At 46.8% G+C, this 16184-nt stretch overlaps 1 protein-coding gene across 2 annotated transcripts in view; it reads right to left on the reverse strand.

Moving 5' to 3' along the window:
* The window catches only part of TMTC4 (transmembrane O-mannosyltransferase targeting cadherins 4), a 57958-nt gene that overhangs the window by 11491 nt on the left and 30283 nt on the right, over positions 1-16184 (reverse strand). For both annotated transcript variants that reach the window (XM_024123137.3, XM_024123138.2), the window contains exons 6-13: positions 13875-13972; positions 10901-10993; positions 10507-10671; positions 9104-9306; positions 7451-7622; positions 7231-7362; positions 348-427; positions 65-172 (exon numbers count right to left, since the gene is read on the reverse strand). In XM_024123137.3, coding sequence (XP_023978905.1) covers positions 65-172; positions 348-427; positions 7231-7362; positions 7451-7622; positions 9104-9306; positions 10507-10671; positions 10901-10993; positions 13875-13972 — 1051 coding nt within the window. The remainder of the gene's footprint in view (positions 1-64; positions 173-347; positions 428-7230; positions 7363-7450; positions 7623-9103; positions 9307-10506; positions 10672-10900; positions 10994-13874; positions 13973-16184) is intronic.

Consider the following 16184-nt stretch of genomic DNA (forward strand, 5'->3'; position numbering starts at 1 on the left):
CTTAGCTCCCAGAACGCTGGAGCGCATTTCCATGCCATGAGCATGATTATAAGACAACGCTTACTGTATCTGTACAGCCAAAGACAGCAGCTCCTCTGCTTCCTGGAGCTCATTCCTTTCTTTTAAGATATTTCCCAGATTATTCATGGCATGAACGTACTTCGGATTCAATCTGGAAGTGGAGAGAGAAACCAAGCCTGTAGTCTTCACTAAACTCTCAGGAATTGGCAAATTTATCTTAAAGTTGGGGTCCTCATGGGGACAGGTTTTTAACGCTAGAAAGTTAAAATGAGACATGTGTACTGTAAAGACGGCATTTCTTCTGTGAGACAGGATGCTGGCAGTACCTCACAGCTTCCCGGTAATATCTAATGGCAGCTGTCTGATTGCCTTTATCAGCCAGGTTTTTGCCCACATTGTAGTGAACCTGAAAAGAGAGAGAAAAATTGGCCATCAGCTGCCAGACTTCTTTGTTCGGAGCTGGGATGCCTATCCTACCTTCTAAATGAAAGCAAAAGATAATGGTATTAAAAAACAAGCCCCTACCAGAACTTTAGCTAAACCGCTACAGAGGCTGGGCCGAGCTTGCTGGTGCTTTGGTGCCCTGCCCTGTAAGAAAAGATTGGAGGAAAGGGAGGCGACAAGCAGATGGTAACACTAAAGCGTGACAGCAGGATATTGACTAAAGAACTCAACAGAGAAAACTGGGAAGTTAGGGAGCTGGGCTGGTTTTACTGTGAAACCGGCTCCCCTCCTTCTCACACCCCTGCACCCACTAGCGCTGAGCTGCAAAGTCCAACCACACGTGCGTGTGAGGAAACAATGACGATTCTGTCCTTTAAACAAATACAGCACTTCCTTGTATGACGCCTTTCTTCGGCAGCAAGACTATCATTCCACTTTACACTAATCAAATCCTCCCTGCCTCATTCCTTTAGGTAATGACTGCACCCCAGGCACCACGTCGGCAGCTACAATGGCGGGCAAACCATTCAGACCCTTGCCTCCTGAGCCCTGGATGGGAGTCAAATGCCCTCATTAGTAAATGTGTCACTCGAAGGGGCCGGGGCCCTGGAGGAAGGTGGGTCTGAGGACGGCACCTGGTTGGGCGTCAGGAAGGCTGTCCTATAAAGGGCCTTCCAGCAGAGACCTGAATGGGGGTCGCCCGGTGTAGGGGCCGCAGTGGAGCAAGTGCCCCAGGTGGAGCCGCAGGGGGCAGGGTCCCTGGCCTAGAGGAAGCCTGGTGCGTTTGGTTGAGCAGCTACGGGCGGCCTGGCATCGCTGAGTGCAGACGGCAGGGGAGACCAGGCCACGCAGGGAACCCCGAGAGGCGTTGGGTCCCGTTTGGTCTTTGCCCCAAGAGAAGCGGGAGGCCAATGCTGGGTCTCTAAGTGCCTGAGTTTCCTAGGGTTGCGGTAGCAAAGGACCACAAGCCGGGGGCGTAGAGACAAGAGAGGTGTATCCCGCCCGCAGCTCTGGAGGCAGAAATTAGCAGCAGCAAGGCTGGTTCCCACTGGAGGCTCCGAGGAAAACTTCCACGCTTCTCTCATCTTCCGACTGTGGCCGGCCATCCTTGGCGTACCTTGCTCTGCGGCTGCAGCACTCGAATCTCTGCCTCTGCCTTCACGTGGCCCTCTCCCCGCTGTGTGTCCGTGTCTCTGCTCTCTCTTATAAGGACACCAGTCACAGTGGATTAAGGGTCCGCCCTATTCCAGTATAACCTCATCTTAACTTACATCTGAATGATGTCTGCAAGGACCCCCCTTCCCAAATAAACAGGGCTTAGGATTTGAACACATCTTGGGGGCGGGGGAAGCACAATTCAACCCGTAACAAAAGCCAGGGGTGGGAGGGTGGCAGAGGGCCGGAACCAGATTTAGGCTTATGTAAAATAAGTCACACTGGGAAACTCACGTGAGTCAGGAAAAAGCCAACGCTGGGGGTCCAGGGAGAGCCTGTAGCTGCGGCCCCAAGAGCGGGGCTGGCGGACGGAGCTGGGTGGCGGTGAAGAAGTGGGGGGATCTGAGGAACACTGAGGAAGCAAACAGCCCAGGGCAGCAGAACTGCACGGACACGTGGGCACTATTACCAGCAGTATTTGCCAATCATCAAACGCTCCTTTTGGAGGCTTTCAACGTGAAGGCCGACAGCAACCTCGCAGGAGATGATGCTACAGAAATTCATGCAACTGGGTGTGTGCGGGGAGACTAATAGTAACTGACGGCGGTGGCTGTCAGGTACTGAGGGACTGCTCTGGCATCATTAAGCGTCTTGCCCTAGGCTGTGGTACTAGATTTGAACCCAGGCTCCAAAGCCTGTGTTTCTTCTCACTATATCACACCCATTTATTAAGGTGCTGGGTGAAAATGGGGCCAGGCTACTCAAGACCATTTCTAGACCCACTCATTTACCCCCATGTATTGTTTTTTTTTAAGGTAAAATAATGTTTCTTTTGGGTGTTAAGGGCTGCTTTGTGACCCCAAAATTCATAGGTTGAAGTCCCAGACCCCAGCATCCCAGAATGTGACTGACTGTATTGAAAGATGGCGGTCTTTAAAGAGGTCATTAAGTTGAAATGAGGCTCTTTGGGGCCCTAATCCAGTCTGACTGATGGCCTTATAAGAGAAAGAAATTTGGACACACGGAGAACACCAGAGATGCCTGCACACAGATGAAAGGCCGTGTGAGGACATAGCAAGAAGGTGGCCATCTGCAAGCCAAGGAGAGAGGCCTCAGGAGAAACCAGCTCTTCTGATGCCTTGATCCTGGACTTCTGGCCTCCAGAGCTGGGAGAAAATAAAATTCTGTTGTTTAAGCCACCCAGTCTATTGTATTTTGTTATGGCAGCCCTAGCAGACTGATACATGGTGAATTACAATAATGGTTTGAGCACAGTCAAGTAGCATTATATCTGAACATTCAAAACCCCTTTTAAAAGAATAATCACATCCTGCCTTATCAATCTTAACCTACAGTTATAGCACGTCTTCAAAAATACTGATATTTCTGGAAGGGTATAGAGCACCGTGACATTCTTTAAGCACATATGTAACACAGATTTTTTAAATAATAAATTTATTTATTTATTTTTGGCCGCGTTGGGTCCTTGTTGCTGCGCCCGGGCTTTCTCTAGTTGCGGCGAACAGGGGCTACTCTTCGTTGCGGTGCGCAGGCTTCTCTTATGGCGGAGCACGGGCTCTACATGCACCGGCTTCAGCAATTGTGGCATGTAGGCTCAGGAGTTGTGGCTCAAGGGCTCTAGAGCACAGCCTCAGGAGTTGTGGTGCACGGGCTTAGCTGCTCCGCGGCATGTGGGATCTTCCCGGACCAGGGCTCGAACCCGTGTCCCCTGCATCGGCAAGCGGATTCTTATCTACCGCGCCACCAGGGAAGCCCGAGATTTGTTTTTTAACTGCCAATTTTAAACTCTATACATCTATTTTTACCTCATCGGACAAAAGGAATCACAAACGGGGAAGTCACAGGCGACAGAAATGTATAATATTGCGCAGCACACCCTGTATAATTTAAACTTCCTAAACCGAATTATTGTCCATCTGTAGGTGTTACCATCTTTATGTTACAGCTTGCAGGAGACTAGTTAATGCTATGGCTCGATCGCGGGTTTTGAAAAGCGGGCTCTAAGCGGATTGATTTTGTCTCCCCCAGCGACCAGGGCTCGAACCCGTGTCCCCTGCATCGGCAAGCGGATTCTTATCTACCGCGCCACCAGGGAAGCCCGAGATTTGTTTTTTAACTGCCAATTTTAAACTCTATACATCTATTTTTACCTCATCGGACAAAAGGAATCACAAACGGGGAAGTCACAGGCGACAGAAATGTATAATATTGCGCAGCACACCCTGTATAATTTAAACTTCCTAAACCGAATTATTGTCCATCTGTAGGTGTTACCATCTTTATGTTACAGCTTGCAGGAGACTAGTTAATGCTATGGCTCGATCGCGGGTTTTGAAAAGCGGGCTCTAAGCGGATTGATTTTGTCTCCCCCAGCCCCAGTCTGGAAGTGTTTACCCACTCCCCTCACGCCCCACACACAAAGGGACCGAATCTGGAGACGCCAACCTGTGAGGGAGGACGTATGTGCCTGCGGTCCACAGAATACAAACACAGCTTCTACGCAGACTTCAACACAGCTCCTGCCTCTTGCGTCCCTGAGCTCCTGCTGCTTTCCTTTGTTACGGGGAAATTCTGTTTTCTCAATAAAAAGCTCAGACAAAGAGCTGAACTGCCCTCTGCAGTAGAGCCGCTGTTCTGTTAGACCCGACGCCACCGACCAGGAGATCAGGGGAGGGCGGAGGGTTGCTTTGCAAAATCAGACTGCAGTGAATTCAATGGAACTAGTTAAAAAATTGGATAGCCCCCTAGAAGACAAGCTGTCCATAATTAAGATTGGTAAACAAGTTTACCCAGAGGCCAGCCTTATCCTATGGGTGACATGGAGGGAAGTATTTAAATAGGAAACAGCTGCCTAGATAACCCATTGTGAAAAACCAAACCAAACCCCTAGGAAACAGTTTACCTAAACTAGAGTTTAAAGAATAAGTGATTTTTGTTTCCCGGGAATGTAAAGGATTGAAAAAGCCTATTTATCCTTGAACTTTCCCTTCTGCCTTTGTGATTCACATGCTGAGGCAACGAACCAGCACAGAAGCCACAGAGAAAACCCACCGTTGCAACCCGAGGATATGTAAAGGCAAACGAAGTGAAAGCATCCACAAGGGAAGGAGGTACATTCAAGAGCAATGCTAAAACCAGTTTGTTTCAAATTTCCTGTTAAAACTTCATGTTAAACTTAAAATGTTTTAAACACATAAAAATCCTATAACCCATCCTGGCTCATCCTTAAGGAGATACCTCATTGTGGTATATGATCCCTCGCACTGTTAAAAGAATTTAGAATTGTATCCCAGGGTTGATACAAAGTGTCACACACTTTCAAGGCTCGAAAACTAAGAATGGCTGCAAATACAATCGGGTACTTGGTGTCTCATCCATAGTAGGAATTTAATTTCTATTGTCTCAATTCAGTCACTAATACTGGGTTCCTACCCTATGCAAGGGACTGTGGGTAATTCAAATGCAGACCAGGCACAGCACTGAGTCTCATTTGTAAATCTGGGCCTAATTGACAGCCAGGTGCCAACTGCTTACTTAACAGTCAGTGAATGTAAAGTGGAAATGAGTGCAGAAAATGTATCTCCTGCAATAGAGTTGAATGAAACCAGTGTCTTTCTAAATGAGATCTCTTCCCTGAAATCAACCTAGCTCCCCGCCTCCCAAAAAAGGAAGTAAAGAGAACTTTATTATACTTCAGTTTATAGTGGAAAGTAAAAAAAAAAAAAAAAGAAACCTATCTTGCTCATACTGAATGGGAATCACTGAAAAATGTTCTTGGAAAGGCTTATCACTACTGGGTCCACTCTGAAGGTGAGGTCTTGTGTGTATGTCGTAAATTTAAAAGAGAAAACCACACACACAGACATATGATTATGTGCATGGCCATCTGCACACCCCCTGTGTTTTCTAACCTATAACACATGAACTCATAAGGCAGAGGTATAGGCTCAAACATCACATATGTCCCATGCCCCCCTCATTTACTAGGGTAACCTGGGCACAGCACTATACCAGGCCTGTATCTACCACCTAAGTTACTAACTTAGATAAAGTCAGCTCCATCTTTCCATGCCTCAGTTTCTTTCATTTGGAAAATTAAAGAAAATAACCTCTCTCTGACAACCTTCGAGGGAGGATAATGGAGATTAATGATAGAGCCTCTACAAAGAAATCTGAGTTCCTTCTGGGGAAGAACTATATAAATAGAGGGGGTAATTACTGCCATTCAAACAGAAAAGTAAAAATAAAGCAAATCTATTAACATTATGAAATTAAATCACAGGCAATTTATTTTTAATAGCATAAAATAAATGGCTAGGTCAGCAAATCAAATTAACAATAAAAGCTTGAAATAATTCACTCTTTTATCTCAGCCTCTAACTATAAAACACGAACAAGGTTTTTTTTAATCCAAGGAAAAGACAAACAAGGAGTCAGCACCTTTTATACTATCCCTCACTCCACGGTCACAATAAGACATCAACTATTCATTAGATTTCTTCATATAATTTTGCCTGAAATCACCGTTTTCTCTTAAATATAGAATGTGGAAACGAGACAGAACTCCAGGGAGTTTTTATCCTCCCCCCACTTCCCCATCACAATTAAGCATCCTAGGAAGCTCCAATTCTGATGACACCGAAGGAGAACGGGACTGTTATTTAATAATAATAATGATCTATACTAACAGAGAATTCTTCTAACCTAACTCCTTGGTCTCCCATTTTGAGCAAGTATCATTCCCTTCTTTTCATTTAATGAGACAACCAAAACTGAAAGAAGCCTATGGAAGCAAACATTTCTGGATCACCTACTATGTTCTAAGTACCATGTCAGGGCACTTCAGAGGCCACATTTCATTAAAGCCTCACAACAAACCCAGGAGATCGGCACTGTCGTCCCGTGTCCCTCCCGGCCCAGTCCCCCCGCCCCTTTGCCCAAAGCGGCACAGCTGGGTAAGTGAAGAGACTGAATTCATCAAGGATGCAAGTGAAACGAACTCGTACCAGACTGCGTCAACAAAAACACTGCCAATTTTAAAGTCTGTACATTTATTTTCACCTAGTCTGGCAAAAAGAATCCCAAGTAGAGAAGTCACAGGTGATAGAAACGTGTGCTACTGAACACCCCACAGGGTCCTTCCCGTGGGAAGGACTTCCTGAACGGAACTGAACTGCTGTCCACTCACAGGTATTATCACCTTCCGGTTACAGATCTCAGGAAGCCGGAGCACGTGTTTTGAAAAGTGTGCTCTAAATGGTTCGACTGTGGGCCTCCCCGGACCCCAGACTAGATATGTGGAGTAACCTTCCCTGCCACCACTTTAATCCATGATTTGGACCAACTGGAAGATGAGTAAAAACTTGTTTAGGTAATCTGCTGTTTCTCTGACATTGTCTGGTTTTAATGATTTCTTTTGTATTATTTTGGCTAAGTGCAATTTTAATAAATTTTGTCAAAATCATTTAAAAAAAAAAAAAAAAGAAAAACCCCAAGTATATGATCAAGGTCATATGCCGGATTCCGTGTGAAGGTAAACAACATTCTCCTTACTCAGCTGTCGAACTTAAAACATGGCAGCCAACATACCTTGGCATTGAGAGGACACACAGACAGGGCGCTTGTGAAAAGCTGTTCCTCATTCCGCCACTGGCCGCTGCGAATCACGCATCTCAGCGTGTTTATGAATAAAATTCCCAGGACGAAAGCAGCAATCAGTTTCTTAAGAAGAGAGGGACATGGGAAATGTCATGAGTAAAATCCACCCATCGTCTTGGTCAGGAATGGCACCACCGCTCTGGGCCAATACCTTTTTCTTAGTATGTTTACTAAGAACTCCAAATCCAAAGGTCAGCAGCATGCAGTACCCAGCGCTGGGGAGGTACAGGACCCTCTCTGCCACCACGAAGCCCACTCGGAAGAACAGGTTACTCGCAGGAAGAAATGGGATGATGAGAAATCCCAGGCCCAGGGTGAGGATCCTGGAAGACGAGAATTAAAATGGTTACTTTTAGACTGTTCAAGAAAAATGTCCTCCTTAACATTAAATTCACGATAAAGGCCCCCCCCCCTTTTTTCATGCCAGCAACTGAGAAACGGCATCAGTAGAGAGGGTCTAACCAGGCAGCATTAGGATAAGATATAAAAATCTTACTAAGGCACTTAGCGTCAAGCATAAGGATAAAACTTACAAGTCACAAAATTCATATGAATAAAGTTAGAATGATTACTGTGCGAGGCCTATGAATGCACCTGCTCCTAACTATACCTTAAACTGTGTAGGTGTTGACTAGCTCAATGGATATTGGTCCCAATTAGACCACTTTAGTCCCCCCTCCCCGCCAAACTTAACAGAAGTAATGCTACTTAACTGGTTTAAACTTCATGAAATCTGAAATAAACTAATATCATTTTCGGGTGCTATGGCATAAATTTCAGTCAAGTAAAAAGAAAGCCAAGAGCAATGGAACACTTCTGGAAGTAGGCAATCATTCCCAATCTCCCACAGATGTAAGAGGGTGAATTAAGAAGCAAGGTCAAACAACAAGGTCCTACTGTACAGCACAGGGAACTATATTCAGTATCCTGCGATAAACCAGAATGGCAAAGAATATGAAAAAGAATGTATATGTATAACTGAATCACTTTGCTGCACAGTAGAAATTAACATAACATTGTAACTCAACTATACTTCAATAAAATTAAAAAACAAACAAACAAAAAAAGCCAGGTCAAATTTGGTGGCTCCTTCCCAGACCCTGTGCCTGTAGTACTAGAAAAATCCTATGGCACATGTATAGTGGATTGGGATTATGGTTTGTCGCCCTTTAGAACTACGTACCAAATTTAAGCCACAGGTAAACTTAAAATTGAATTTATTTTGAGAAATTACTAATCTAATTCCATCAACACTTATGCTTAAAGGAAATCATCTTAAATAGCTTTCTTTCTCATAAAACACATTTGTTTTTCTACCAATTATTTTCTCAGTAACCTTTTTTTCCCTTTGCTGGGGTGTGAGAAAGAATAGGCTCTTTGGGGTGGCAATTTATTTTGTACCAAATAACAAGAGAAGGAATCACTGTAGCATCCACTAGGGTTTTCTGAAGCAGAATTGTGAAATAATGGCCTCAACACACATCAATTACACTCTCAGTTCTGACCATAAATTACTCTTTACCACCTACAGCGAAAAGGATCTCAAAATGCTGCTTCACGGGGAAAGAGGGAGGGAGAGAGAAAGCAGTCATCTGCACCCCGCCCCCTCCAAGTTCACTCCCCACTAGTTGAAGCCAGCCATGGATTCCAAATGGATAGAACTCATCCTGGCCATAAACATGTATTTGAAATAAAGGTCCTTAGATATTACTTCCACAAAACCGTTAAAATGATCAGTGCTGGATTTAGCAAAATGCTCTGACTCCACCCAGTGTGGAAGTTAAAATTCGGCTCGGCCTCTTACCGTCTCTTGTGGCTGTCTTCAGAGCACAGGGCTTGGCATATCAGGCCAATTAGGCAGAACCAGAGTGCTGCCAGAGCAATTACCCTCCAGTCCCCGACTGACTTAATGAGGGGGATGCAGCCCATTGACCAATCAAAACACAGCCACCAGGGGCACAGCAGCAACCAGGCATTCAAGGAATAGTAGTAATTATAGTTTATGGCCTGTCAGTCAAAAGAAAAACAAACATTTATTTGATACTGAACTTGGAAAAAAAATATATCCTAGCTTCACTTTGGAGGCATCCATGTTTCTGCTCAAGGAGAGCAGTTGTATAAAATAAGATGTTGCCACGTTCTACTTGGGCAGGGGCTGTAGTTTGCAGTTTACTAAATGCATTGAGATTTTTAGTAGATAAAAATACAGCAAGGCCACCAGACTCTGCTATACATTTGTTATATTTCTGGTGACACTATGTCCTGATTACTCACTAATGCCCGAAGTCTGTGACCTAGGAAATCTGAGGCCCAGGGGTCACCCATGTGCCTGGCATCATAAGTATAGGGTCCTACGGTCCTTGATTTCTGTCTCTGAAGGCACAGCTAAGATACCCTTGCCTTCAGAAAAAGCAAACCTTTACAAGAAAGTCTGGACACCATAGACTTTTAAAGAGACCACAGGGGGTGGTCAGGACTACATGCTTCCATTGCAGGGGGCACTGGTTTGATCCCTGGTCGGGGAACTAAGATCCCACATGCTGCGACGTGTGGCCAAAAAAAAAAAAAGGATACTGCCAATGTGGTTATATTTTATCTTAACCCCGCCATGTCAATTTCCTTTATAACGAAAGTGATGGGGTTAGGGGACAATTTAAGGAGGCTGGCAAGAAACCTGACATTTTCTAAACCACTCCTCTTTAATTTTGTTTAGAAAGGAAATACAAAGGGTTTATACCTTCTCAATGTCCTAATAAAAACCTGGTTTCAGGGCTTCCCCAGTGGCGCAGTGGTTGAGAATCCGCCTGCCAATGCAGGGGACATGGGTTCGATCCCTGGTCCGGGAAGATCCCACATGCCGCAGAGCAACTAAGCCCGTGTGCCACAACTACTGAGCCTGCGTGCCGCAACTACTGAAGCCCGTGCGCCTAGAGCCCGTGCTCCAGCATGAGAGAAGCCACTGCAATGAGAAGCCCGTGCACCGCAAGGAAGAGTAGCCCCCGCTCGCCGCAACTAGAGAAAGCCCGCGCGCAGCAACAAAGACCCAACACAGCCAAAAATAAATAAATAAATAAATAAGAGGGAGGAGGAGGGGGAGGGAGGGAGGAGGAGGGGGAGGGGGGAGGAGGAGGGAGAGGGAGGGAGGGGAGAGCTGGGAATCTGGTGGGCAAAGAAGAGGACCCATCGGAGGGCAGACTCAGGACTCACCCTGACCAGCATGCTACTGGCGAAGGAGGCAGGGTTGTCGACTTCGGTGAAGGACGGAGGGCCAGTGCCCATGATCTTCCAGCGCACGTAGAGCACCCCTGATCCCCCCAAGGCCAGGAGACTCATTCTGAAGAGGAGGCCCTCAGACCTGAGCACACCAGTGTTCTGAAAGGACACCGCAAGGCCCCTGATGTCACAGGGTTTTCAGATAAAAGTGTGGCCACGCCAGGTACAAAGGTGCAGCAGTTCTGGCTGAACCGCACTGACACCGTGCTTTAAAGGGCTGGCTATTTTAGAATTCAAAGTCGCAAGAAGTACTTTGAAAATGGCATTTTAAATCTGCAGGTACTTGACATTTTCCACGTCTGGGCTGGAGACAAAAGCAGATACTCACCTCTAATGATCTGTCCTTATGTAGTACCTTCCGGACCATTTCCAGAACATTTAATTTGCCTATCACCAAGATGTCAAAGACGGCATTCAAACCCTGAGAGAGCAAAGCAAGGAATCAGCGATGGGAGAGCCTAACTCTGATTAGATAACAATTATCCGTCACAATTTTATTGCTGAATCTAGACAAGAAATGTCCTGGATTAGATCATCACATATGACCTCTTTAGCTCTAAAAACAAAACCAAAAAATCCTATCGTTCCTATGAAATGAGCTAATGTATTGTATCTAGTAAATCCCTGTTAGTCTGCATATAAGATGCAGGAGAGCTAGACCTTTGGGGTTCCCAGGAGAAGTTCTGCAGAGGCCCCTCTTCTACTTTTTTCTTTACTATGAGTCCCTTATTGTAAGAGCCAACACCTGTGCAGTGGTCGGGCCTAAGAAGATAAAGGCAGCCGTCAACCCTGAAAACCCAGCCAAGTAAGTAATTACACTTCAGGAACCCCAGGTGCTGCCTGATTTGGGCAAATGCCACAGAAGAGTGGTAGCAGAACGTAGAACCTCCCGGTGGGGCTCCGGAGACCTCTCAGGTTCACCCTCCTGGTTGTCCGCTAGATCTCCCTTCCTGCCGGGCACACTGACAGCCCTGCAGGAAAGCATGGTCACGTGACTGAGTTCCAGCCTATGGGATGCGGGCAGAAGTGATAACGTGCCATCTTGGAGGTTTGGGCATAGACTGGGGCACCCTGCCCCCCTCGGTTTCCCGTCCAGCTGTGGCAGAGATGATGGAGATATTCAGAGTGACGCTGGAAACCACACCCTGAAGACAGCAGAGCCTCGGCCAGCCTGACCCCACGGTGTGGAGGACAGCCACCTTTGCCCACAACTTTCAGGGGGATGACAAGTAACTCCGATTATGTGGATCCACTGGCCCTTGGGAGTGTGATCCTGCAGCTCCACTGACGCTAACAGCTTCCAGTAGCATCACGATAGTTCCTTTCTAGCAGGTGATGGCTGCGAAGCTATGACACCTACGGTCACAGGCTGAAGGCTCATCTGGCCTTGGACTCTACTCTCTACCCTGCAGTGGACTTCCTACAAATGTGGCCACTGCAAGCAACGTCATGTGGCCAAACTCCCTGCCGGAAGCAGGTAAAGTGGTCAGAACATACACAGCGTAGACGGTTCAAGCTGTCCCTCAATGATGGGGCTCTTTTTAGTATGGGGCTTCGTGGCAAAGAAGATCATAAATCATCAGAAGCCAGTGGTAATTTGTGGTTTTCAGAGCAAGGGTGGCATCCCTACTTAACCCCCTCCCATAAATGCTGGGAGCCATTAATTATCCAATACACAGGCCAGTGCTAGGTTAATCACTTCACAGAATCCTGATTTTATCCACCCATTAGATGAATGATTTTAGTGGGTCACAGAGGGCCATTTCTGCCTGGGTCTGAACCATTTTCTAAAAGGCAGAAGCTCCCTGTTGAGCTGCGCTGTCTTCTTATACCATTTGTTTTTCTGCCTGGGAGCTATAGGACAGTCACCCAGGGATGACGGGGACATGGCGTCACGAGGACTGAGCTAAACACGAGTTTGGCACTCCCTCCTCCTTCCCGTTGAAATTCATCATTGAAATTCATCACTGAAATGTCCACATTCTAGTCAGATTTTTTTTGAAAGCTGCTCAATTTCACCGTATCTTTATTCATGTAAATTCAACCTAATTTTGTAGTGCTTCTCAAACATTGATGGATGTAGGAGTCACCTGGGGGCCTTGTTAAGGGGAGATTCTGATTCAGCAGGCCTGGGGTGGGGTCTGAGATCATAAATTTCGAATACCCTCCCAGATGGTGCAGTTGCTACCTGTCCTCAAAACCCCCACTTTGAGACAAGCACGGGGTTACGGCAGTGTTTCTCGCAGGTCGATTTTGTCCTCCCCCTCCCACCAGGGGGTGTCTGGCAATATCTGGAGACATTTTAGGTTGTCACAACTGAGGGTGGGTGTCCTTCTGGCATCTAGTGGGTAGAGACCAGGAACATATCCTATGATACACAGGACACACCCCAAAGAAAGAATGATTCATCCCCCAATACCAGTGCTGCCAAGGTTGAGAAACACTGGTTTAGAGCAAACTTTTAAAAAATAACTCATGAAATTCAAGTATCTTTGCACAGCAATTCTATGCCATTTCCTAGCTGGCTAACCTTAATCTTACAGACCAAGCCCAATAAAACCACTGATCTTTGCCTCGGCTGCTGTCAAATCCCAAAGAGCTTGGACCGCTCTTTCTTTCCCACAGCTTCCGATACGAGCCACACACCCCCCCATCTCTGTTTTCCATTTCTCTATGTCCGTGCATATCCCTAATGTCTGTTTCCCTGTAATAATGTAAGGTGGGAAACTGGCTAGAATGGAGAAAAAGGAGAGTGCATGCATTTCAATGCCTCTCTCTTTTGGGGGCTTCAACTTAGATCGGACGTAGGAGGCGCATGCCTGGACTCTTCAGATTCCTCTCCTCTCCTCTCTGACATTTCCGGGTGAAGCTGGGTATAACATAACGCACATCAATGCATGTTTAATCGGGACCAGGAGCAGTGGTGGGGTCAGAGAACTGCTGTATTTAGGACACTGCTGTATTTAGGACTGCCCAAACCTGAGAGCACCCCAGAAAAGCCACGGCAGTCTTGCTTCTCTTTTCCCTAGGACCTCTCCAAGAGGGCTAATCACCGCTCTTCAGAAACTGTCCCCGCTCCGTGTCCACCAGTTCTGATGAGAGGCAGCTGAGACAGTCAATTCCCACGCCAACCGCCAGGAGCATGACAGCACAGGTAATTAACTGGTCCAGAACGGTGCAGGCCTGAAGGCCAGTAACAGGGTGCAGCAGAGGAGGTCGCAGGGCCAGGGCAGCCCAAAATGTCCTTACGGGAGGGAAAGGGGGTGTAGGGAGACAGGCCCCGATGGCACTTCGGCTCTTACCAGCACGGTGATCCCTTGCTCTTTGCACAGCATGGCCACTGCTCCCAGAAGGATACTTAGCAACACCCAGAACGTGGAATGCGTCCCCTCCTTGTTAGCTGCCAGTCAGGAGAAATGACAAATACAAAAGTCACGCGACATACCTCAGTCTTGCTAACACCTGGAACTAAAATTCTAAGCATGCACCTTCAACAGCCACAATTTAAAAACAGTTTGGTCTTCAGACAGCATTTCTCTGTGGGTGAGTGTGTTAGACCCACATTTCTGGTTAGACAGCACCCTCGACATGGCACACACATCCCCTTCTCAAGGGGACCCCAGCAGGTGCCCAGAGCCTTTGGGAGGCACTGTAATGCAGCCCTGGCCACAAAGACATCTCAAGGCAGAGTCACCGGGGGCAAGTTCCTTCCTCCCACCTGGCCAGTCACCTAACAGGCCATGCTGACGGGGCGTGCCGAGAACTCCCACTGGGGGTGTACGCACTGCATCTGGTTGCACAGGACCCAGCAGTCGCTGCTGCTGTCACAACAGGGGGCGACGGGAATCTCCAATCTGCTCTGAGAATCTCGACAACTCCCAGGGTTGGAGTCCAGCACTGCTCTGAGAGTGTCTACCCATTCCGGGTGGAGTCTGGGCTCTCTGAACACCTGGTGGCTTAGGAACGTCTGCTCTGCTACCATCGTGGAATAGCTCTGAAGGATGCAGGATGCAGGACCAGTGAGCCCACATGCATGGACACTCAAGCATCAACGGGAAGCCAAAGCATCACCAGAAATGTGACCGCTGTAGTAAGCAGCTTGGGTGGGGCTGAGCTCCAGGAAGAACTGATGGTCCCTAAATGGCCTTCTGAGGGGGGAGGGTGTGCTATCCACTGGTGGGTGGTTGGTGGATGCAAGCTGGAGGCCAGAGCTGAACTGCTCAGGAGGAGAAGAAAGGGCATATGTGATGCTCCTCTCTGCTCCTTTGTGACACCCTCACCTCCTCATCGAGGTAGATGGTGAACAAACATTTTAAAAAGACCTAAGTTTAGGTCTTTTTAAAGACCTAAAAGACCTAAAAAGACCCTATGTTCATAGCAACACTATTCGCAACAGCCAAGACATGGAAACAAGCTAAATGTCCACTGACAGCTGAATGGATAAAGAAGATGTGGTATACATACACAATGTATATACACAATATACACAGTATATTGAGTAATATACACAATATTACTCAGCCATAAAAAAGAATGAAATAGGGCTTCCCTGGTGGCGCAGTGGTTGAGAATCCGCCTGCCGATGCAGGGGACACAGGTTCGTGCCCCAGTCCGGGAGGATCCCACATGCCGCGGAGCGGCTGGGCCCGTGAGCCATGGCCGCTGAGCCTGTGCGTCCGGAGCCTGTGCTCCGCAACGGGAGAGGCCACAACAGTGAGAGGCCCGCGTACCACAAAAAAAAAAAAAAAAAAAAAAGAATGAAATAATGCCATTTGCAGCAACATGGATGGACCTAGAGATTATCATACTAAGTGAAGCAAGTCAGAAAAAGAAAGACATGGGACTTCCCTGGTGGCGCAGTGGTTAAGAATCTGCCTGCCAATGCAGGGGACATGGGTTCAAGCCCTGGTCCGGGAAGATCCCACATGCCGCAGAGCAACTAAGCCCATGCACCACAACTACTGAGCCTGTGTTCTAGAGCCGTGAGCCGTAACTACTGAGCCCACATGCCACAACTACTGAAGCCCATGAGCCTAGAGCCCATGCTCCACAATGAGAAGCCACCGCAATGAGAAGCTCGCCCACCGCAACGAAGAGTAGCCCCCGCTCGCCGCAACTAGAGAAAAGCCCGCGTGCAGCAACGAAGACCCAACGCAGCCAAAAATAAATAAATAAATAAATTTATTAAAAAGAAGAAAAAGAAAGACAAACACCATATGTTATCACCTATATATGGAATCTAAAATATGACACAAATGAACCTATCTATGAAACAGAAACAGAATCATGGACATAGAGAACAGACTGGTGGTTGCCAAGGGAGAGGAGGAGGTTGGGGTGAGCAGGTGTAAGCTTTTATATACAGGATGGATAAGCAACAAGGTCCTACTCTATAGCACAGGGAACTATATTCAATATCCCGTGATAAACCATAATGGAAAATATTTAAAAAAGAATGTATATATATGTATAACTGAATCACTTTGCTGTACAGCAGAAATCAACACAACATTGTAAATCAACTATACTTCAATTTAAAAACTTACTTAAAAAAATAAAATAAAAATTAAAAACACCCCTAAGTTTGAGGTAGGGCAAAGTGAACCCACTTG

Source organism: Physeter macrocephalus, chromosome 13 (assembly GCF_002837175.3).
Source record: "Physeter macrocephalus isolate SW-GA chromosome 13, ASM283717v5, whole genome shotgun sequence".
In the NCBI taxonomy this organism is placed as follows: Eukaryota; Metazoa; Chordata; class Mammalia; order Artiodactyla; family Physeteridae; genus Physeter; species Physeter macrocephalus.